Genomic DNA, 24,713 nt, shown 5'->3' on the forward strand with positions numbered 1-24,713 from the left:
TATCTAAAACTCACTGTGCCCTTGTAAAGGGTGTAGGAGAGACGGCATTGGTTTCATTGGCCAGAGAAACAGAAAAGTTCAGTGAAACAAAGTCACACAGCCTGCGGGTGGTGTCATCAAAACTCTCACCTGAATCTTCTGCTCTCAGCCCATGATTCTGCTTTGTTTTTATCACAACATGACATTTGATACAAAAGTATCTCATTTAGTACATATCCTGGATGGTAGGTCTTCCAAGCTACTATTTCTTTCTGTTCTTTCTTGCCAGCTCATAGGACTGGTGCGGTTACTAGGGGTGAGGTCAGGGACAAAGCTTTCCACAGGGGGTTCTGTGGTTGGTGTTCGTCTATGGTCTGCCTCCTCTCCAATCATCTTTGGGGGTAGCAGTGTTGAACAGAGTGAGCCCCCAGGGCCCAGAAATGTCTGACATTCATCTGACGTCACTAGCCCAAGTATAACATTACTTCAGTCTTTACAAAGAAACTCATTCAGGAGGAGAAACCGGAGAGTGTGAGTTTTGTTCGTCTGCAGCGATCTGCTCATCACTGGGCTGAGACTTAGGAACTTAGACTTGAAGGAGGGAGAGGAGTTGGGTACCTACCATTTCTCAAGCACCTACTGTGTTCTAGGTTGCGTGCTAGGTGCTCTAAGTATTTTATTTCATTTCATCCGCACAACAATCCTGGGAGGGAGAGGATATTGTGCCCATTATACACTGGTGGAAACTGAGGTTTGGGGATGATCCAGACAAATGGCACACACTGCCAGTGCAAAACAGAGCCAGAATGTAATCACTGATGTTCCTTACTTCAGAACTTGTTCCCTTTGCCACGTGCCAGGTTGTTAATCCAAAGGAGCTATTGAGAATATGGCAACACCTAGCCTTGGTTTTCACACATAGCTGTACATCAGAGCCACTTGGGGTGTTTTAAAAAAAAAAGAAATATTGGGATCTACCCAGACTGGGCTTTTGGGTTAATTGGTCTACAGTGAGATCCAGGCCTTCCTCACTATTTCTTCTTTTTTTAATGTTTAAGTAAATTATATATTGACATAACAGCATGAATTCAGGAAACTGCACAAGTCCTGAGTAAAAAGTGTGTTGGATCCTTACAAACTGAACGCATCTGGAACTGGTGGTTCAGTGATTAAAAATCCGCCTGCCACGTGCAAAGGACACAGTTTCGATCCCTGGTCTGAGAAGATTCCACATGCCGCAGGGCAGCTAAGCCCCTGTGCCACAGCTACTGAGCCCAGGCGCCCTAGAGTCTGTGCTTTGTTGTTCTTTCTTTTTTATCGCTAGTGGTATTCCATTGTGTAGATGTCCCCTATTTTCTTTATCCATTCACCTGTTGATGGACATCTGAGTTGTTTCCAGTTTGGGGTTGCTATGAACAATGCTACTATGAATATCCCTGTGTGTGTCTTCTGGTACACATTTCTGCTGGGTTTATACATAGGAATGGAACTTCTGGGTCATAGGCTATGTGTATGTTTGGCCTGAGTAGGTGCTGCCCCCCAATTTTCCGAAGTGGTCTTGTTGTTATTTGATTTTGAAAGCTCCCCAAATGATTCTAATGTGTAGCCAGAGTCGAGAACTATTTCCCTGGTTTATTTAGAGTTCAGTCGTCCAGCAACCCCTAGAGTCTGCCACCAAGCTGAGAACCTCATCAGCCTTGGATCGTCTAGAAAATCTCTGCTGAACTGGGCAGCTAGCATCCATTTTCCCATAATCCTTTGTGCACAGCTACCTTTTTGCTGCCTGCCCATTCTCAGCATGGTAATCTGTGATCACATTTCTCTCTCTACTAGTCTTGGGGCTTCTCAAAGGCAGGAACTAGAGGTTGATCATCCTTATAATGCCAGCAGTCATGACAGAACATGGCACATAGCAGGTGCTCAGTAAATATTTATTAAATGAATGATTGCTAGAATGACTGAGTGGTCAGGCAAGGTCTGGGCTGCAGAAGAGATGCCCACTCTTTGTCCTTGGACATGTGCACTTCATTCCTAGGGGTCTGCCTTAAGCCCTCACTCAGAACCTAATTGCTTTTATTTATCAAAGCCTGTTGGAATTATGGGTAATCTGGTTGCTCATCCCCAAACTGATTAGAAAATTAGATTAGATGAGATAAGGTATGTGGAAGCACTTTGTAAACTGGAAAACAACATCTAAATGGAAAGTTGTGATAAAGGGAAAATAGAGGTTGCTCCAGATTAGACTTGCTGGTGATGGTAGAAAGTCTATATCTATGTGAAACATGGAAGCAATGAAATCAGTAGGAGACAAAAACTATAAAAAAGCAGACTGCCAAACATAACCATCCGGGCATTTTTGGCATGGGGTCAGGTAACCCAACACATGCTGTGTGGTCTAGTGGCCAGAATTTCTAACTTTCTCCGCCTTGGTCTGGGTCTGATTTCTGCTCAGGGAACCTTTGTTCTTGAGAAGTCGTGTAGTAGTGCAATGGCTAAGAGCTTGAGTTTTGGACTTGAACTGACCTGAGGTAGCCACTTGTGAATTATATGATAATTTCTTTCATGGTGAAAAGTGTTAGTCGCTCAGTTGTGTCCAACTCTTTGTGACCCCATGGACTGTAGCCTGCCAGGCTCCTCTGTCCATGGGATTTTCCAGGCAAGAATACTGGAGTGGGTTGCCATGCCCTTCTCCAAGGGATCTTCCCAACCCAGGGATTGAACCCAGGTCTCCTGCATTACAGGCAGATTCTTTACCAACTGAGTCACCAGGGAAGCCCTTTCTTCATGGTAATGTTAGGTAATATTAGGTATATATTACGTTCTTATTATTAGATATATGCTACCTCTAAGCATTAAATGAGAGAAGTAAAGCACTTAGCTTAGTGCCTGGCACTGAGTAAATTCTCACTAACATCTAATTATTTCCTAATTTAGCTGTATTTTAGTTTTTTGGCTGCACTGTTTTTTGTTGCAGCATGGGCCGTGTGGGATCTTAGTTCCCTGACTAGGGATTGAACCCACATCCCCCTGCATTGGAAGGTGGATTCTTAACCACTGAACCATCGAAGCAGTCCCTGGAATTTTAATATATCCTAGTAGACTAGTGTTCACAAATGATCACATTGCATTATCCAAAAAAGGTTCACTTTTTTTCTTTTGACAGGTTAGGCAAACTCTATTTAAGAAGGGAATTGTGCTTTATAGAAAGATTTGCTTTAGGAATTTTAACATTAAAAAAAACCTTGCGACTTCCCTGGTGGTCCAGAGGTTAAGAATCCACCTTGCAATGCAGGGGACCTGGGTTCAATCCCTGGTCCAGGAAGATCCCATGTACTGCAGAGCAACTAAGTCCGCAGGCCTCAACAACTAGAGCCTGTGCTCCACAAGAGCAGCCACCGCAATGAGAGGCCCCCAGTTACTGCAGCTAGAGAGTAGCCCCCCGATTGCCACAACTAGAGAAAGACTGCACAGCAATGAAGACCCAGTGCAGCGAAATAAACAATAAAAGAAAATAAAAGCCCTTGGAGACAGGAAGGGGTAAACTGTGGCCTCTGGGGAAGGGTGGCTTCACCTGGGGTTCTGAGGTTTTACACTTGTTCCATTGAGAATTTAGACGAGGATGAAATGTAAACCAGGAAAAAGAAAATCCAGCCATCTTGTTTCACAGTGCTATGCTTTATTTGGCAGAGATGGCTTGTTTTTGGAAAAACGTTGTTAGAAAATAAAGTTGAAGGTTAAAATCGCCACATATTTTCTAATACTTAACATCTTTCTTCCAAAGACAAATCAAAGTTGACCGTTTCTGGGAATTTTCGGTGAAGAGTAGTGGTGGGCTTGACCTCTGTTCTCCTGGTGAACAGCAGAACTCCATCCTGCCAACATTATTAACCTCTTTCACTCACTAATTGAAGTGGGTCTTTTTTTCTTTTTCTGAACTTGAAGTTCTTAGTGTCTCGCATCACAGAAAATAATTTGACTTTAGAGGGTGTTGAAATGTGTTGAAAATTATTTGTAGGTCATATTTACTGTGTTTACATATTTTATTTGAAAGATTGCATGAAGACAATTTAGATTTTGGTGATGTTATAGCCCAGTAATAGCCATGGGACAGAAACTGGAAGCTGTAACTCTAATTTCTGGTAATATATGTGTAATCTTAAGAGTTTCATGAACTGGTTATAAAAGTTCCTGTTAAGTCTCCAGCCTAATGTCTTGCTGTTGTTTTTAGTGCTTAGCGTGGCTGATTTTTAAGTTTTGAGAAGAAATTTGTATATGGTTTTCTTTATAACAACTCAGGACGCAAAATATGTTTGGGGATCCAGTTCTAAAGAGGAACTGGAGAAGACAAAGCAACTGAATTCTTCTGAGACTATGAATTATTCAGTTGTTAACCACAGTAACTTCTTTAGCTACCATTTTGTGTGCTAATAATAGAAACGGTTTGGACGGATTCCTCTTGGAATTGAAAAATCAGGAAAGCTTTTCACTCTTTTCCAGTCTATGCATAAACTAGGAGAATGTTTAAAAGGATATTTTCAGTTTCTTATGTTTACCTGGATAAAATAGTAGGTGTGTCTTTTAAAACAAAGGTATTGATGTTCGTTTTATAATTACTATAGCTTGAAATTTAAAAATCCACCCCAGAGCAGTTTGCTTCTTGTTTTAGTTGAATTAAACAATTCAACAAATGGTTTTTTGTTTTTGGTGATGACTGATAAAAGCTTTCCCCTTTGCTCCCAGGAAATAAGTAATAGACCTGTTGAATTGGGCACAGTTGAGGGGGGAAAATAAAAATCAATTGCCTCTCTACAAAAAACAAAAACAAACAAAAACCCCCATGGTAGGTAATACTTAAAAAGGAAACATATAGTTTCTGAACTGAATTGAATGCGTGCTGATAGTACCAAAAGGAAGGCATTTTGTTGGAATTAAATCTAACTCAACTCTAATTTGGTTTTAATGTTGATTCGAATCCAGGCTGTTTCTGGGGGCAACAGAGCACAATACAGGCCTTTATTAAGACCACACAATCTTAGCCAGTTCTCCCCTGCTCCAGCCCCTTTCTAATTTGGTCATATGCTATCGTTGAGGCGGCCCCCTGAGAATCAGTCTGAGAGGTGAGGACGTTGCCAACACAGCATAAGGTAGGCAGAGCCACTGGTGATGACCCTGGGGTTAGCACCAAAGGGAAGTACAAGGTCTGGCCGATTGCTTAGGGCCTTTGCTTACCTTTGTTTTTAGAGGAGGTGTATGTCCACTCAGCTCAGAAGACTGCTCCTTATCTACATTTCAACATTGACCTTGCCACTTCTTCCATTGTCATCTGGAAGAAAGACTTACAACACCAGACATCTGTCTAATTAGCTCCCAGCTTTGTCAGACCCTGGCAAACTGGACCCTACCACACAGAGGGTTGTGTGGTTTCAGATGACGTCTAGTCACGTGTCATTTTTATTTGACTTCTTGGCAGAAGATTTACCTTCCTAATTAAGTTCTGCTTAGAGAAATAGAGTAAAATCCCAGCTTTATGCTTTCTTAGGGACTTGAATATTATTACAGAGATCAGACATGTCAACTGAGGGATTGAATAGGGCAATGGGGAAGAGAAGGAATTAAATTAAGGTGAGATGAAGCGCAGCAGTTTGCAAAGCAGAGAGTGAAAGTGTTATAAGAACTTGCTTGTCTCACCCTAGACAAAACACGCAGGTTTCCCTACCCTTTGGAAGCGCGGGCATTACTTTAAGAGACATCTTTAAGGGGTCAAGCTGTGAACAGCTTTTATGAAGAGCTGGCCCTGTGAAGCAGTTCCTCAACACTGAGGAACATTCTGTCTTGTATTAATAATTTGTCTGTTCTTCATGGCTAGGTTTCCAGCAAACTGGGGCTACTTACCAATGATTTCTGAGAAATGTATGCAAACCAAGAGAATTCGGTATTTTACTAACCAAAGAAATTTAACCACTTCTTTGGAGAAATGTGTGTTGTGATAGTGTAAATCAGCATTTTTACTGTGAAATAATCTGCTTGCATTCTTTGAAGATATGCTGGTATTTGGGAAAGGATTGGGGGAAATCTTGATTGGGGATTAAAAAATCACCTTCAAGGAAAGAGAACAGAATAAAAAATAATGTTTGATGGTGTATACTTGTAGGGACTTTTTTATTTGATAGAGTTTATGTAACATCCATTTTATTTCTTATCTTAAAACAAATTTATGCATTACTGCCTGGCATATACCAGGTGTTCAGTAAATATTTGTTGAATGGGTAATGAGTGGATGAATTGTTAGGAATTAATTTTAGATAGCTTGAATATATAACAGCCTATATGTAGATTATCAGGAGCTGACTTTATTTATTGAAGTGACTCTTTAGTGGATGAAAATAAGGCTAACAGGAAAACTGGGTCTCTCCTAGTCAGAATTACTCAGTTTCTTTATACCAAGCTGGAGCACCTGTCATGTTTTCAAAAGTTAAAAAAAGACAGGAAAGAAAAGAAAAAGAAAAATATGAGAGATTAGGTCACACAGTGTCATATGGAAGACTTTCTCTGCCTTTCCCGTCTTCAGGTCACTTCTTATTCCTTGTGTTACCCAAACTCTGTCAATTTCACTCCAATTTCAAGTGTGAGATTTGCACATCCAGGACTCTAACTTTGATTCTCCAAAGTGGTCCCAGGCAGTAACTGCACTTCCTTTGGGTGAGGTAAATGCTTTATCAGCATTCTTTTCTTCTCTCAATCATATTCTTCAAAAACAAACATCTGTCTTCCCATGTGATGGAAAATACATGAGCCCTGATTTAGCAAGTTCTATGAGAAAAAAAAAAATGACCTCTCCCTGTCTTTCCTTCTGGAGAAGGTAGGCCCAAAGGATAGGTGTTTCTAGTGGAAGAAATGGCCACTTAAATTTTAGGTTGAAAGGAAAGAGGAATAGTCAGCAAATGTTTGTGGATCGTCTGTGTGGCAAGTGCTGAGCATTGTGGGAAAAGGTGGCATGTGTACGGGAAATAGTCGTGGAGTTTCTCAGTGGATGTCTGGCTAGCTAGCCATGCTGCCAGAGTCTAAAGCATAATACAGAGTGGAAAGAGAAGCGCATTGTGTACTGAGGTAGAATGTTGGAGGAAGACCCTATGGAGGAGAGTGATGGAGGATGGGCCCTGAAGACCCGCTACAATTCAGATGATTGAGGGACCTTGTTCATAAAGAGAAGGGTGCCTAGCAGAGAGCGGCACAGTGAAGGAAGCAAAGGATTCTGGGGCATACATAGAGGTGATGGTAAGAAATGACGCACTTGCTAGTGGTGAGACCAGCTTGAGAAGCACTTTGAATGCTGGCTTGAAGAGTGTGGACTTGATCTTGTAGGCAGTCATAGGCAAGGTTACTGTAGGCTGAAAGACGTGACTTTTAACAGAAAGCACTGTTCATGCTGGCTTGGATGTCTGAGCTCCTGAATGCCCACCTTCCTGTGTTTGGATGGTTTCCTAGGCACAGATCTTGTTTGGGGTCAGATGGAGGAAAATTAATTAACTTATTCATTAATTGGTTGATTGATGTCTGTTAGGCATCGATGGGCATCTCTGAAAAGGGCATAATTCTGAAAAAGTGACTCACATAGAGAAGTAAGCAAAGTATGCCAAAAGTCTTTGCCAAATGAATTGTTGAAGGTGATCTCAAAAGAAAGAAAGAAAGTGGGAGAAACTTTGGCACAACATCCTTCCCACCCAGATTAGCTGGTGTGAGAGGGACTTCAGGCGTGTGATTTGTAGTCTTGCCAATTGCCTGTCACCGCTCCTTCCTTCTCGTGGGTTACTTTGCCGTATTTTGTCATGTCCCACTGTGCCCTGCCGGGACTTGGACTCTGTTTTAAAGCAAGGGATGAACAGGTTAATGTGGCTCGTAGTGGCTGTCTTTTAAGCTGTTTTACAATAGACCGTTCAAAAAAAAAAAAAAAAGATAACCCAGCCAGCCAAACAGTAACATCTCACAGTTCTTTCCAGCATCCTTCTCTATAGTGCCCACATCATGGTGCTTTGGGAGGAGATTTGTACCACCTGAGACAAGCCAGAAATTGCATGGGCACGTGAGTCACTGAAATCCATCACCGTGGAGTTTGAAGCATCTTTAGTCACCTCAGAGTCACTGGGCTTCAGTCTGGGGACAAGCACAGGTGTGTGTTATTGTTGATAACAGATGTTTCCTGAAAAGTCATATGGAAATAGATTCTTTTTCTTTGCTAATCACATTTCTTTTTGTCTTCACTTGTGGTCTTGACAGTGCCTTTTCCTCAATTATAATTAATCACCAATTGGTGCAAGCTTCTAAACTGTAATTCATCAAACAGTTATTGAACACCTACTATGTGACACTCTTCTAGACACTGAGGATCCAGAGATGAAAAATATTTTTAATACTATTGCAGTATGGTTGATTTACAATGTTATGTTACTTTCTGCTGTATAGCAAAGTGATTCAGTTATACATTTTTTATATTCTTTTCCTTTATGGTTTGTCTCAGGGTATCAAATATACTTTCTTGTGCTATACAGTAGGACCTTGTTGTTTATTCATTCTATATGTAATAATTTGCATCTGCTAATCCCAAACTCCCAGTCCATCCCTCCTCCACACCCAGATATGAAAATGTTTTAAAAAACTGGCTTCATGGGGCTTATTTCAGTTTCTCTGATAGTCCACCCTACCAATTCACCAATGAATGGTGGTTTATTGAGTGTCTCATATATATTGAATGCTGGACCAGGGCTGGGGGACACTGTGCTGCAAAGAGTTGGCTTTCCAATGGGAAAGCCAGGGCTAATCTTAAACCTTGCAGAATAAGTAGAGAGTATTACAGTGGAGTTGATTGAGAGCTTATGTGTGTGCCATCTATGCAGACAGCAAGAAGAAAGAGAGGCATGAGGGTGGAGGACTTTTAGGAAGGCAGTGGATGAGACTGCCGGAGGGGGGACTCCTGTATTCATTGCCCACCTCCCTCCCTCAGCTTTGTGCTCATCAAGGCTGTATATTGTCTACCCTGCTTATTTAACTTATATGCAGAGTACATCATGCGAAATGCTGGACTGGATGAAGCACAAGCTGGAATCAAGATTGCAGGGAGAAATATCAATAACCTCAGATATGCAGATGACACCACCCTTATGGCAGAAAGTGAAGAGGAACTAAAGAGCCTCTTGATGAAAGTGAAAGAGGAGAGTGAAAAAGCTGGCTTAAAACTCAATATTCAAAAAACTAAGATCATGGCATATAGACGGGGAAACAGTGGAAACAATGATAGGCTTTCTTGGGCTCCAAAATCATTGCAGATGGTGATTGCAGCCATGAAATTAAAAGACCCTTGCTCCTTGGAAGAAAGCTATGACCAACCTAGACAGCATATTAAAAAGCAGAGACATTACTTTGCCAACAAGGTCCATCTAGTCAAAGCTATGGTTTTTCCAGTAGTCATGTACGGATGTGAGAGTTGAACCATAAAGAAGGCTGAGCGCCAAAGAACTGATACTTTCAAACTGTGGTGTTGGAGAAGACTCTTGAGAGTCCCTTGGACTGCAAGGAGATCCAACCAGTCAATCCTAAAGGAAATCAGTCCTGAATATTCATTGGAAGGACTGATGCTGAAGCTGAAGCTCCAATACTTTGGCCACCTGATGTGAAGAACTGACTCATTTGAAAAGACCCTGATGCTGGGAAAGATTGAAGGCAGGAGGAGAAGGGGATGACAGAGGACCTGGTTGTTTATCCATTCTATAGGTAATCGTTTGCATCCGCTAATCCCAAACTCTCAGTTCATCCCTCCCCGACGCCCAGACATGAAGATGTTTTAAAAAACTGGCTTCATGGGACTTATTTAAGTTTCTCTGATAGTCCGCCTTACCAGTTCACCAGTGAGTGATGATTAATTGATATAGGCTTGGTGTGCATGGGGTTGCAAAGAGTTGGATGCAACTGAATGACTGAGCAACAACACGTAACACTGGTCTCTCCTGTGCATGGAATTTGTCGTGAAGCAGTTGCTTCTACTAGGTTTTCAGGCTCTGAGCCTAAATCATAGAAAGCAGGGGCTTCGGGAACCTTGTCTTCATAGGAGAGTCCCCTCCTTCACTGCCTGGACAATTAAACCAGCCGGAGCTCTCAGCTCTTAGACTTTCCGAGCCTCTTTATAAAGACCTCATGGTCTTTATACCTATGGCTGGATTCATCATGGGGAGTGCTAAAAGAAATAGTACCTGGAATGTCTAGGGTAATTTTTTATCTTTTTAATTCATCCTTTACATGAAAGGACAAGGAAGAAGTATAAAGGATGAAGATGTTGATTCGAGACCCCATGTTCAGGCACTCTTCAGTATAAAAATGGATTTTCCGAAAGTTTGTTTTTACATTATTGTAAGGAGCACACAACACATTTTCCCATAGAAATGTGGTGCTACACGGTGGCTGTTTTCTGGCCAGCCCACAGCGGCTTGTTTAATAACTAATGTGACTGAATTACAGATGTCAGAGAGACTAAATGGCGGGGATGACACTGTATCTCTGGGAAGATATGCTCCTTGTTCCAGTCAGCAAGACTAAGAAACAAGTTGCCTTCTCTGAAGGGGTGGGGACTTGGGGCTCCGGGAGGACACCCCCAGCTCTGGTGTGCAGATGCTTCAGCAGCTGGGGTGTCTTGTGTCTGTCCGCCCCACCCTTCAAAACTGGCAGCTTGTGTGAGTCTAGTGACAGGGGCACAGGAGGAAGGTGGGGGGCGGGAGGTGGGCCACAGCGGCCATCTGGCTGGGCGGCAGCTGGTTCTAGGTCGCCGGCTTCCCTCCTTGCCTTGGCAAGTGCTATTGACAAGAGAGATTCCGTCTTTTCCTTTCCTTCACATCTGCTCTCTTTTTGGTGAGATTATCCAAAGCCAGTTGTCCTCTCTGTTTCTCCTTTTAATCTTGGCACTGTTTCCACCAGGATGCCCATATCATTCCTCATTCCTTTGCCTCTTTCCTGAACACTTGCTACTCAACTGAAGATAAATTTCTGTTGTGGAGAAAGTGGTTTTTGCCGTAAACATGTGCTAACAAGGAAGAATGGAGATCATAAAGTTGGATGCGTTGATGTCAGTGATGCTGAGGAAGCCATCTGGTAGTGGATTTGGGGATTTCGAGATGAGGCGTGAGCAGTAACAATTACGCTCAGACCTTTGCTCGCTGTACAGGAGCTCTATGAAGCTGGGCTTCCTGGCTCTGGATATCATGAGGTCCAAGTCATCAAGAAGCCCACATTAGTTATCTAAAGTAACTCTGTATAAATCTACAGAAACGAAAGGACATAGATGGTCAAAGCCATCCCCAATTGCAACGCGAGTCCCATGAGGCACTGGCAGCAAGATAGAGACAGAATTTATAAATAAGCCATTTAAAAATGACATTTTGAAAAAAAAATCAGCTGTAAACAGGTAATAATTATGTTAGGCTGTGATACCCCAGACTCCCTTTGCTCTGATTCCGTATAATCCAACAAATTTCCGATTGTAATTTGGCTTACCATGTAGATTTCTCTGTTGGGAGAGAGTGATCTAGACCATAAAATGGAAGGATCCAATCCTCTTAATGGTTCATTTTTTAAAAAAATTAGTACATTGGCTTTTCGCTTTATGTATTAGCCTTTTGTGAACATGGTTAATGTGAGTCTATTTTCAAGAGCCTTGAGAATTGAAGACCAGATTCTGGACCTTGGGGACCCAGCCAAGATGCTGCCTTTGGGAGCCTCTGTTCAGAGGATGAATCAGCAGGCCATTTACTGCACTCCTTTGGTCAAAGACATCTCTCACCGTCCAGATGGGAAACAGAGACACAAAGAAAGTAGTGTTGCTTTCCTTGAGTCCTCACAACTGCCCCGCAGTGACAAATCTTGGACTAGAGTCAAGGTTTCCTGACCCTCACATTGGTGCTCTTTTCAGTACACCAATGTTATTGCAGCTACGTGCATAAGTCAGACCTTGTTCTCTAAATGGCTGAAGTGTAGAGAAAGGAAGGAAATAAGGGAGAGAAGTAGTGAGCAGGCTTTGTACCATATCAAATTGGAAGAGTTATCATTTAAAACCAAGCAGAGTATAAATGCTAACTCCTGTATTCTAGTAAGTGGAATACAAGTATCAAAGTGAGTCCAGTTTCTGAGATGAGAGGATTATTTGTTGCTGACTGGGTGACTGCTTTTAGGAGGAGCTGGGTGGAAGCATCCCAGGTCATGTTTACAGAGCCAGGAGCACTGCCACCCAGTGAAATATGACTAAGCAGCTCAGATTTGCTTGCTCTGTCGCACGACATAATGACATTTCCTCCAAAGTTCAGGGGTTAACAGAGGCAGCGTGCTCAGCTGTGAGGATTAGAGAATGTGATTCAAGATGGTCTAAGTTAATTTAAGATCTTATTCAATAAGAACAAGAAGAACAAGGAAGAGATGGAATGTTCCTAAAATATTTGAAAAAAGTATTTTTTTTTAAAATGGACCTGAAACATAAGCTATATCCATGTGGTCTCACTGAATCACTTGCTTTGCAGTTGATTAGGCTTTAATAGTTGAGTGATGGAGTCTATTGTGATCCCCTCAAACCCTGAATTAGCTTTAAATGAAATGCTCTGAGTGGTACTGAAGCCACATGACATTAGAGGCATCACTGAGTTCTGAACTGGTTTGTGGTATGGCTTCTTGTCTTAACGAGGATGTGGCTGGTGCTATGACTGGTTAACGCAGATGCTTGGAGCATGATGCTGAGAAATGGTTTCACTTGGTCCTGTAACCATGGGCCGGATCCTCCACCCTCCACCCCGTCAGCCAACGCTTAACGTATATGGACGATGGAACCAGACGACCAAACAGGAGTAACTTAGTGCAGCCCTGAACCCCTTCTGGCAAACACGACGAGGTGCCTGCTGGGTCAGGGCTGCCCCCTGAAATGAGAAAGACAGCACAGGTGTTAGGCAAACCCCTGCAGAGACAGTCTTCTCATACAGGTGAGTTTCTCTTTGTCACAATTAGTTGAACTGAGTTGTCTCAGAGGTTGTAACCAACTTGCTGCCGGTGGTAAAGGTACTCCTTGTACTGACAGCAGCAAGGGATTTCTTTTCATGTACAAACTCACAGATTTCGTTCTCATCTTTTTAATGTCAGGAAAACATGGTGGCTCAGATGCTAAGGAGGCTATCTGTGATGCAGGAAACCTGGGTTCGATCCCTGGGTCAGGAAGATCCCCTGGAGAAAGGAATGGCAACCCACTCCAGTATTCTTGCCTAGAGAATCCCATGGACAGAGGAGCCTGATGGGCTACAGTCCATGGGGTTGCAAAGAGTTGGGGCATGACTGAACAACTAACATATACACAGTAAAACTTCAAGTATGCATACAGGGCTAAAATGCTCCTCAGAGCACTTTCTTGTATATTTTTATTGATTCCATCACATTCTTGCTTTGTGACTTAACTACTTACTTTTAGTCACCATTTACTTATCTCTAAAATGGGGAAAATAACTGTACCCAGATTACAGGCTTGCTGGGAGAATCGAGGACAATGAATGGATGGTGTCAGCCCATAGCACATAGCAAGGGCTCAGTAAATCAGGAAATTGTAGCAGTAAGATTACCAAATGGTTGGGGGAGTGTCTTCTCCTGTGCTTCCTTACTTTTGTCAGTTTAGGGAGGATGTCATAAAATAGCATACATGTTGAAACTGAAAACTCCTCCAAAAAGGATCTATTTGTAAAGCCATATAAATATTAACTTCTGTGCAGCTTATACTGGCAGATCCCCAATGGTTCAGAATTAACACCTGGTGCTTAGTGGATGGAAAATAGGTTTTGCTGTCATTGTGGATATCCAAAATGGAAAAATGTGGGGAAACATTTAAAAATGAAAGGCCTTGTCTGATTTCAGCTGCTGATGTAGGATTAGACCTTAGGCTGGCTCTATGTAAATACTTAAAATCTTTAATGAACTTTACTCCCTGTCTCTCCATTGCTTACCCAGTGTAGAGTAAATGTTTTTTTGTTGTTGTTATTCTTGAACCTTGCCTCATTCCATGGCAGGCCTGGGACCTTGATACTGTTGAGCTGTAGTCTAAGAAGCAATCTTTTCTTTCCTGTCTGCCTCACAGTAGTGGTAAATGGAGGGAGGGAATCCTGCTGTTCATCCAGCCTTCACAGATTCAACTGGAACTAAGCAGCTAATTTCTGCACCAAAATAAGTATCAAGAAAGTTCATCTAGGGACTTTCTTGGTGGTCCAGTGGTTAAGACTCCATGCTTCCAGTGCAGGGAACACAGGTTCAATCCCTGGTCAGGGAACTAAGATCCCACATGCTGCGTGTGGACCAAAAAAAAAAAATTTTTTTTTAAATAAAGTTCAGCTAATCTGAAGCTCAGTTTCATACCAGAGACACCAAACAGGTGCATGAAGCTTGCATAGAGAAGCCAGAGATGCGTGTCATCCGGCCATTGTATTGGGAAATCGCATATAGCATCTGAGCACAAATTTGCATTACCTTTTCACCATCCCAGTGCTTTGCAGATAGAAAAGGGGAAATGGTTCTCCATTTTGTACATGTAAATGATTGGGATTAATCCTAGGCAAGTGACTTGTATTGGAATCTACTTACCTCATACCCTCTCCATGGTAGGGGAGTCTTCCTTGCTTTTTCCCAGTTGGGTGCCAGTGCTCTTAGTTTTTCTCCAGGGTGCCAGTGCTCTTAGTTTTTCTCCACATCATCATCTCTAAACTTGGTCTCACACACCTCTCATTTCCACTAAGGTGTAAAAGACTGATAGCAGCTGAAAGTATTGCACTTTCTATAGACAGTATTTCCATTTTAGTAGGTGACCAATTTCAAGAGCGAGGAAGAAGGTCTGGGATGGAATGTTCCGTATTATTCCATGTGAGGCTCGTGAGGGTGTGGTGCAGTGGAGGGTGACATGGTTCTGTCTAACTTTCCATTGGCTCAGAAATCATAACCCTCAGACTTTGCCTTCTCTACTAGTCCTGAGAGGCCCCTTCCAACTTCTTCCTATGTAGTTCCGAGTGCTTCAGAACAGCATCTGTGGGTAAATTCTAGTGTGTTGAGGTTTTCTAAAAAAGGGAACTGTGTATAGTGCAGGCAACTTCCCTCAAGCAGATGCAGTGCCTCTTGCTGATGCATGTTTCATTTTCTGATCAGTGTCTTTATTCTCAAATTCAGCCAAGTACCAACACAAGTGGGCTTCCCTGGTGGTTCAGTGGTAAAGAATCCACCTGCCAATGCAGGAGATGTGGGTTTGATCCCTGGGTTGGGAAGATCCCTGGAGAAGGAAATGGCAACCCACTCCAGTATTCTTGCCTGGAAAATCCCATGGACAGAGAAGCCTGGCAGGCTACAGTTCATGGGGTTGCAAAGAGTTGGACATGACTGAGCTTCTAAACAACGACTAATACAAGTGAATATTGCCAGTGTGGTCGCCTATAGGAGGTCAATTAACCTGGATAAGGAGCAACCTCAAAAGAAAGGTGGATTTTTTTTAATCACAGTTCTCGGCCTTTTTCTGCTAATATTTATGTCCGTTTATTATTTTAGACACTACTCATCTCCACCACATCTACCCAATACACATATCCATGTGCATACACATGCTCACACTCCCACTAGGAGGTTTTTGCTTTGTTACCATTTTGGCATACATGTCATTAACACTTTCCCATTGATATCACTTCTAAAGGAGATGCAATAAGTCTGGAATCCCATGGGATACTTGATAGTCTCTCTAGGGTCTGCTGCATCTTGTTCACTCAGATCTTGGCAAACTAAAACAGAATGCCTATCCATTTATTCCTGGAAACCTTTGCATTTTAGATTGTAGCATTCAGGAACATATTTGGATTGTAGTGTCCTTTAACTCTTTAGTAATACTGACATCTCCCCTTTGCTAGAAGTATATTAGGATCTCATTTTTAGATGTGATTGGGCTCGTCAGTCATTTTAAGTTTGAATGCAAAACGTTCATTGATTAAATGAATAAAGACTTGTGAGTCTCAGAAGAGGCCCACATTTGCATATATTGTTTACACTGACGGCCTCCCTCCCAAATGTGGGAAAAAAATGGATACTATATATTTTCACTCAAGAGACAGATTTTAGGTCTTAAAGAATATGTACACAAAAAAGATAAAATTGAATCTTGACATAGCTCCCAGAAAACATGCAAATTAGAAATGAAACAAATGTCTCTACCTGATGGGAAGACAGATCCTTCAGAATCTTAGGCTCATTACCAACTATGCTCCACATGAAAAGGTACGTTTTATTCCCATCACCACACTTGGGGAAAAAAGGATGCAAAGTTCTTGACATCCTGGAACCAAATGTTTTAAGAAGGTGTATTTCCATCCAGAAAGTGGGCATCTGGTTAAGCATTGGAGGGTGGTGCTAGTAGTAAAGAATCCACCTGCCAATGCAGGAGATGTGGGTTCGATCCCTGGGCTGGGAAGATCCCTGGAGAAGGAAATGGCAACCCACTTCCAGTATTCTTGCCTGGGAAATTCCATGGACAGAGGAGTCTGGTGGGCTACAGTCCATGGGGTAGCAAGAGTCAGATACAACTGAGCACAGCATGGCACAGCACAATAGATATTCATGTATAGATCTGGAAATCCAGGTTGCTCAGTGTGGTAAAGAATCTGCCTGCCAATGAAGGAGATGTGGGTTTGATCCCTGGGTTGGGAAGATCCCCTGGAGAAAGAAATGGCAACCCACTCCAGTATTCTTGCTTGGGAAATCCCATGGACAGAGGAGCCTGGCAGGCTACAGTCCATGGGGTCACAAGGGTCGGATAAGACTTAGCCACTAAAACATATATAGATCTGTATCATTGACTGGCAGATTAGTAGGTTGAGCCTGTCCTTGAGCAGACTTCTAGTTTCAAATACACAATTATGAAACTAGAAGACATTTCCATATAATTTAATACATTGAATGCATCTGAAATTTTATTCTTAAATTTGTGAAATTATTTTTTTTACTAAAGTATAGTTGATCTACAATGTTTCAAGTGCACAGCAAAGTGATTCACTTATACATCTATAGATCTATTTCTTTTCAGATTCACTTCCATGATAGGTTATTACAAGATATTGAATACACTTTTAAGTGAACAATTGTCTTTAAAACAGTAACTGCTTGGTATCTTCCCTAGGGACAGTGGGATATCAGAATGATGGTTGCAACTGGCCAAGTGAAATATTGTATTTCTTCAGTGTTTTGCTGCCAGCAGTTGAGCAATATCAGGAAGGCCAGAGGTCATATCCGGAAAAGTTACCTAAGGCCAGGAAGAACCTAGAGGCTCAGACTGGCCAAGGGTCAGATCCATGAAGATGAGCTGAGAGGGGCAAGGTCAAGCGGCAGAAACTGGGCACTGAGGCTGGGAGCAAGAGGCAGGCCTCGGCAGGAAGTTTGGGCCGTGTGAAGTTGGGACCCAATGGGTGGCCGCAGTGAGGATGGGCAGAAGAGAGGAAGGCACTGCTGACAGTGCCTGGCTGAGAACAGTGAATAAACTGTACTGAGGAAAGGGTGTCACAAAGGCTCCCCCTCCTTGGGTAGGTGATGGGCACTGACTGTAACCCAGCACAGGGTTTCCGGTAACTGGGCCGAGAGTATTGATGGGTTCAGGTCAGAAGAGCAGGTCTGTGCATTTCCTGGTGGGCCCTGCACTCGGCGTAGTTCTCATTTCCCATTACTGCTTCTCTCTGACTCACTGATGGCTGCCACATGTCATTAGGTGGCTTTGCTGCCGCTTTCATTTTTTCCCAAAGGTATACAGAGGTTTGGGTCTTGGCTTTTACGTTATTTTCCCCTGAGAGCTGGAGGAAGTGGCCTTCTGATAGTTTGGTTTGTTGAGTTGAATACTTACAGTGTCTTAACAGTTTCAATTTCCTTTCTCATAGATATTTGATCCTGATGACCTTTATGCAGGGGTCAATTTCTCCAAAGTTCTGAACACTCTTTTAGCTGTCAACAAAGCAACAGAAGGTAAGTAGGGCTTGAGATGGGTGGGGGGTTCTGGGTGACATGTTTGGGTTCACGTGTCTCTGATTCCTCTAGGATCCGACTATGGCCACAACTGTGCCCTTGGGACAGATTTCTCTCTTCCCCTTAAAAGAACCCCATGGGTGCCAGATGCTTTAATTCGTCATACTTTAGGATTTCAACATAACTATTACAGATGTTTTTCTAATGCCCTTAATATAATAGGAATCAAGAAACAATTTCATTCAAAGCTATTGAATAGGCCCCTGAGTATAACAAGGCAGAAAATTAAAAGGAAAAAGATCAGTTCCTTTTTTCATAAAGTTTACAAAATGCAGCCGTTACTTCCCTTTCCCCGCCAGAGACATATTTCTTTTTTTCTCATAGTTTTCAGTATGTCTTTGTCCATGTTAAGGAACCCTTCAGTAACCTTGCACTGGAAATGAAACCTCAGGTTCATAGTGAGAGAAAAGAACATCATTTATTTAAGTATTTAGTACCCATCACATTGGCAGAATGAAATATATGTAGATCCTAGTACATGTGAACCAAATGATGATAACCTTAAAGGAGAGCTTCTTTCCTTCCATGCTACAGTATCTTACTGAGAGCAGGACAGTAATAACCATAGTTAAAATGTATTGAGCCCTTACCACGGGTCATGGCTGTCCTAAGAGCCATCAGCAGTCTCATTCAATCTTTGAAACAAGCCTGGGAGTAGGTGGAGTAGGTGTCAGTATTAGGTCCATATTACAAATAAAGAAGGTCAGGCCCATAGTGGCTCGAGTAGAAAGTAAGCAGCAGATCTTGGATTCAGACCCACATCTCACTGACTGTAGAGCCCCGATGCTCCAGCGTGGGTCTTGCTGCTCAAAACACTGGAAAGTCAATGCGCTGTGTGCCCAGCACCGCCAGGTGCTACGAAGGAAGGGTAAGACGTGGTCCCCGCCCTGGAGAAAATTACCATCTATTTAGGGAGACTCGACTTACCCACGTGAAACAATTACAGAACAAGAACAGACAATAGAATCAAGTGCCGAAGAGGCTGGAGCATCTAGGAAGCTATCAAGTAATTACAGTTTTAGTCAAAAGAGCTGTATATAATAGCAATAAATGTAAAAATACTTCTCTGAAGTTGTTCTTTTGCTTTCTGGAAGAAAATGCTTTGGCTCTATTGCAAGGCGTATAGCAGAAAGTACAGCTAATTCAAGTAACTATATTTAACACACATGACAACTATCCAGTTCTGGGCAGGGAGGATCGTATAATTCTAACATTATGCCATACAAATTATATGTTCCTTTGCCAAACTCTCCTAGCAAGTTTTACAGTCTCTTCCCTTGCCACAGATATTTATAAAATACAAGGAGGTGAAAGTTAAAACCCACAGCATCAAGGAAATTACTTGGATACTGAGCTTGTCGCCTAGGGATTGTTTGGGCTTTAGACTTTTGCAGTTTATATCTTTTAAAAATAAATGGAGAGGAAAAGAACTCTCATTTGAATTTGTCAGGGAGCCAACTCCTCCGTTTAGTATGCTCTGGGCATTCTGAAAACACCCAACTCAGCGCTGGGCTGATCGAATTTCACATGGTTTCAAGGAAAAGACTCTTGAGTTTGAGTTAAAAAAAAAGATTCTAGTATCAAGACTGCATCTTTCCCAGACACACATTCTCTCCCATTCTCATTCTCCCCTCCCCCAGGCACAAGGGAGATTTGACATTATATGTACCACATAGACTGCTCCATGTGAGGAAGAAAAGAACCACTCAGTTATGGGCCAAAAAACAAAGCAAGAAATTTAAAATATTTCAAAGTAATAAGAGCCACAGACAGCTGTTTGGTACTCAATATAGTTCTGCTGGGGATCACAGGGCATACTGTTGCAACGGGTTCAAGAGCAAAGAGTTGTAGATAAATGGGTTAAGAGAAAATGTGGTTGTGTTGCTGTTTTTCATTCTACTGGAGAACAATGGCCAGTAAGGTTAAGAAAGAGAAGTTGGCCACTGCAAGGGAGGGGAGGGGGGATGAAATAAGCTCAGCATGTTCATCATGGAACGGTTAGAAGTCTGGTCAGATTGCCTTTGATAATGTCCCGTGAAAGATAATATTTTGCTGGAGACGTTTTTCTAACACAAGGGGCTCTCTTTACGGTGCCTTTTCCTCTTTTCACAGATCAGCTCTCAGAAAGGCCATGTGGACGTTCCTCTTCTCTTAGCGCTGCTAATAGTTCTCAGACAAACCCACAGGGAGCAGTTTCTAGCACAGCTCCAGGACTGCAAAGGCAGTCAAAGCCAGTGGTAAGTATGGTCCCCAATTCCCCTGGCCTGTTTTTAAATCCATAAAATTCGATGGCTATCTCGGTTACATCTCCATAGGTAGTGAGATACCATCCTGTTGGTTTGGGGTGTTGTGATAAAATGAATTTGGAACCTCACCCCAATTCAGGCTGGCCCAAGGGAACGCATCAAAGGCATGTGGGCCACAGAGTCAGAAAGTCAGGGTTGAAGCCTCAAAGTTCTATCCCTTTCTACTGGAGTGGTAGCCATTCCCTTCTCCAGGGAATCTTCCTGACCCAGGGATTCAAACCCAGGTCTTCTGCATTGCAGGCAGATTCTTTACTATCTGAGCCACCAGGGAAGCCCATCCCCTTCTAGAATTTAGCAACTGAGAACCCTATGCAAATGTCAGCTCTTAGTCCGACTTCCTGAGGGAAGTTTGCTGTTATTTCCCCGTCACCCCCATCCCCTGCCCCCAGCTTATTAGAGAACTAAATAGCGCCTGGCACAGTGCAGGCAATCAATATATATTACTTGTTCTCATCAGCATCACTGCCATTTTCTTTTTCTCTTTGCATTCTATTGAGCTCGAGAGGAGCTCCTGGATTGGGATGGCTCAGTTATCATTGCATTTAGTCTTAATGGGAGCTTTCTTTTGGAAGGAAGCACCCTAGCTTCTGCTCTTTTGAGACCTTTATTCCTTGTCAAAATCCACCCACTTGCTTTAAGCCATCAGGAGCTATTAGTTCCAAAGTACTTTAATTACTTCCAAAGCACTTAACCTTTTGAGATCAGAGATCCCTTTCAGAAGCTGATGAACACTGTATGGTTCTATACCCCTTGGGCCCTCTCAAATTGTATGCAAAATCTTCTCCCTGAATTTACTAGTCTCTGTTTTGGGTAAAGGCACATTGTGCTATCATCTTCTCAGGGACCTGTGACAGGTTAAGAGCTCCTGACTTGGGTAACTATGGGATATTTGATCTTTGCATATGACTAAGCCTTAGCCAATTTAAGATATTCTTAGTAATTGGGAGGTGGGAGGCAGATTTTATGAGAGAAGTTTAGTACCTAATCTTGGTCATGTAATTATGTAAGACTTTGTCTGGGTGTTGGGTACAGGCGGAGTGGGATAGTTTATTAATCTACTTTGTTTCCTAGCTCATTTAAATAAGTATCTTTCAGGAATTCCCTGGCAGTTCAGTGATTAGGACTCCATGCTTCCATTGCGGGGAGCCTGGGTTTGATTCTTGGTTGGGAAACTAAGATCCCCACAAGCTGAGTGGTGTGGCCAAAAAAATAAAAGTAGTATCTTTAGATAACTGGTGGGGGACAAGGAAGTGAAGGCATGACCCCCTCCAAAATACGCGTTCTCACAAATGCAAAAGTTTGCCTACAATTTTGAGGGCTTTATTAATCCCCTTCTTCTCACCGCCTGTGCCCCTGCAAAGCCTACCTATGTTAGGCCCATTCCTAAGTTAAAGATTCAAGACTGAGATAGACCTGGGGTTTTATCCTTGGTCACCCTACTTTATTTGCCTAAATTCATAGAATTTCTGCCCCAGCCTCGTTGAGATGAGTACCTAATCTGGTGTGACTTTTATTTCTCCAGGAGATGACGGAAAATGGAAGTCACCAGTTGATAGTAAAGGCAAGATTCAACTTTAAGCAGACTAATGAAGATGAGCTGTCTGTCTGTAAAGGGGACATCATTTATGTCACTAGAGTTGAAGAAGGAGGCTGGTGGGAAGGCACATTAAATGGGAGAACGGGCTGGTTCCCTAGTAATTATGTCCGAGAAATTAAATCCAGTGGTAAGTCAATCTTTTCAAAGCTTTTTTGACTCTGACTCTTCTATTTTCTTGGTCTTTGGATGGAAAATCTTGCAGTTTTCATTGGTTCACAGAATTGTTTGTACTGGTATATGTAAAAAAGACTAGCACAGAACTGGGGGGAAAAAAAGCTGTGATTAGATATTTTGAAGCCAAGTTGTATTTAGATTACATCAAGGCGGCAAAAAACTAAAAAAGCAAAAGAATTCAAAGCTTAGACAACTGTTCCACCTTAACTATGTCCCCTTCTGCTACTAATTCTAGCCCATGTAGCCCACGTACAAAGTCCTTCCTGCTACTCCAAGAATCACTGATGGCAGAATAGAATAATAAGAGAGGCCATGTGCTCACTTCCTTTTTTAGCCCTAAGCTCTTTGAGCAGACTTAAGTCTAAATGTCTGAGAGATATGTAGGAGAAATAACAATCACAAGGCTGCAGGAAGCTGTCTGGCCACTTTGATTCTGAATAAGATTGCCCTTAAACTCATTGCACACTGCTAACCGTTTACCCTTTTTCATGATGATACCCAGAGAAATGCAATCTAATCACTCATCCGTAATCATTCTAGAACTTTCTTAGGTAACTTACTTGCCTCTTATTCTTCAAAAAAAGAAATCTTGCTTATATTACAAAACCAACAAAAATCCCTAGCATTATAAAAATATGTCATAATACAGATAAAATAAGGTTCAGTTATTCACATTATTATAGCTCTTCATGCTTCAAGACTGGCTCCTTGTGAGTAGCTAGCTCCTTGGTATATTTTTTCCTTTGGTCGATGTCTTTTTTGCTTTTTTAATACCTCAAAATTAATACTATTATTTAATAAGATTATAGGCTCACTATAAGTTAAAACTTATCGAAATAGATAATGGAGATAATAAAAGTTCCCCTCTCATGTCCTCCTCCATATAACCACTGTTAGGAGCTTTTCCCTAAAGTATTTGAGCTAAAATTTAGCTTCATGCTTTTCTGTGTTGTGTGTCGGGTGAAGGTAGAGCATTTCCTTTAATGGAATGACTATTTACTAACAGATTTGTAATTATATGTGTGTGTGCAAATGCCTTAGAATCTTTTAGTACTGGGAATCGAGGCGTTTCTATTGAGCCCTGAAGTATTTTCATGGGGTTTGCCTGGAACTTCCTTGGTTTTGATGATTTTCACAGCCGATTTTTACCCCTTTTGCATCTTTCAATGTGAATAATCTGATTGTTAGAATCTCTAAATAATTTGACAAATTCACCCTAACTTTGTTCGCTGATTCAATGCCTTCATCAGAAAAGTAAAAAGAACAGTGCTTGCTTCCTGGCCTGGCCTGGGAATCCCAAGCATTGTTGAGGGGATGTAGGTAGCAAACAGACAGCATGCCACACTACTTATCGTGTCCCTTACTGAGATGCCTTGTAGCATATAGTCTGGCTCCTCCCTTGTGAACCAACCACCCTGAGCTGTTGGTCCTGGTCTTGGACCCCTTCTCTTTGAGTTTTTCCTAAACTCTCTTTGTTTTACAACTCAGTTAAGGATGCACTTGGCAAGCTCTGGCTCTTGTTTGAGCACCTGGGGAATTAACCCTTAGAAACTCTTTTCCAGCTGTCTGGCTAACTGGGGTCAGGAGGCCTGCCCATCAGGGAATGCCTAGGACTGGAAGAGTATGGACCACTTCCCACCTAGTTTATTGCAGTAGCTTCTTAACTGGCATCCCTGCCCCTGTCCTTGTCACTCCTATAGTGTAATTTAAACTCAGTAGCCAGAAGGTACTTTTAAAATGTACCTTGAGCACTATTAAAATGATTGAGAGGGTACTTTTAAAATGACCCTTTTAAAATGTAACTTGAATACTATAATGGCTCCCATCTCAAAAATGGTGAAGGTCAAAGTCATCCCAATTGTCTACATGGCCTCTGGGATTTGGCCTCTGGTGTCCCCTCTGACCTTCTTTCTGACCTCTCTCCCCCTCACTTGTTCCACTTTAGCCACGCAGGCCTCCTGGTTGCCTGTTCCAGACAGGTTCCTGCCTCACCTGCTGTCCCTTCACCCTTACCTACTTCAGGTCTTTGCTCCCTTGTTGGCTTCGAAGTAGCATCTTATCCAGTCACCCAGGGGGAAATCAGACCCTATTCCCTCTACTCTTGTCCCCTTTCTCTTTTGTAGGTTTTTGTTTTTTACCATTTATTTCTAACAGTGTATATTTAATTATTTATTTCATTTACCACCTGTATTCTACCATTAGCATATAAGTGCCACAAGGGCAGAGTTGTTTTTTCTGTTGGTTTAGCTCAGTAAATATTAGGAAAATGAATGAATGTTGTGGGGCAGGTCATTCAATTCTGTTCAGCTTGTTCGTTGAGTATTTCCTGGGTACTGGGTGGGGCTGTGCTGTACTTACCCACTCAGTCGTGTCTGACTCTTTGCAACCCCGGACTGTAGCCCACCATGCTCCTCTGTCCATGAGATTCTCTGGGCAAGAATACTGGAGTGGGTTTCCATGCCCTCCTCCAGGGGATCTTCCCAACCCAGGGATTGAACCCAGGTCCCCTGCATTGCAGGCGGATTCTTTACCATCTGAACCACCAGGGAAGCCCAAGAATA

The 24,713-nt window shown here is 42.3% G+C and overlaps 1 protein-coding gene across 8 annotated transcripts in view; it reads left to right on the forward strand.

Annotated features, from left to right (window-relative positions):
* ARHGEF6 (Rac/Cdc42 guanine nucleotide exchange factor 6) overlaps positions 1-24,713 on the forward strand; it is a 116,649-nt gene that overhangs the window by 13,267 nt on the left and 78,669 nt on the right. For all 8 annotated transcript variants that reach the window (XM_070463253.1, XM_070463252.1, XM_020875337.2 and 5 more), the window contains 3 exons: positions 17,931-18,015; positions 20,188-20,312; positions 21,904-22,105. In XM_070463253.1, coding sequence (XP_070319354.1) covers positions 17,931-18,015; positions 20,188-20,312; positions 21,904-22,105 — 412 coding nt within the window. The remainder of the gene's footprint in view (positions 1-17,930; positions 18,016-20,187; positions 20,313-21,903; positions 22,106-24,713) is intronic.

This window comes from Odocoileus virginianus, unplaced genomic scaffold (assembly GCF_023699985.2).
Source record: "Odocoileus virginianus isolate 20LAN1187 ecotype Illinois unplaced genomic scaffold, Ovbor_1.2 Unplaced_Contig_1, whole genome shotgun sequence".
In the NCBI taxonomy this organism is placed as follows: domain Eukaryota; kingdom Metazoa; phylum Chordata; class Mammalia; order Artiodactyla; family Cervidae; genus Odocoileus; species Odocoileus virginianus.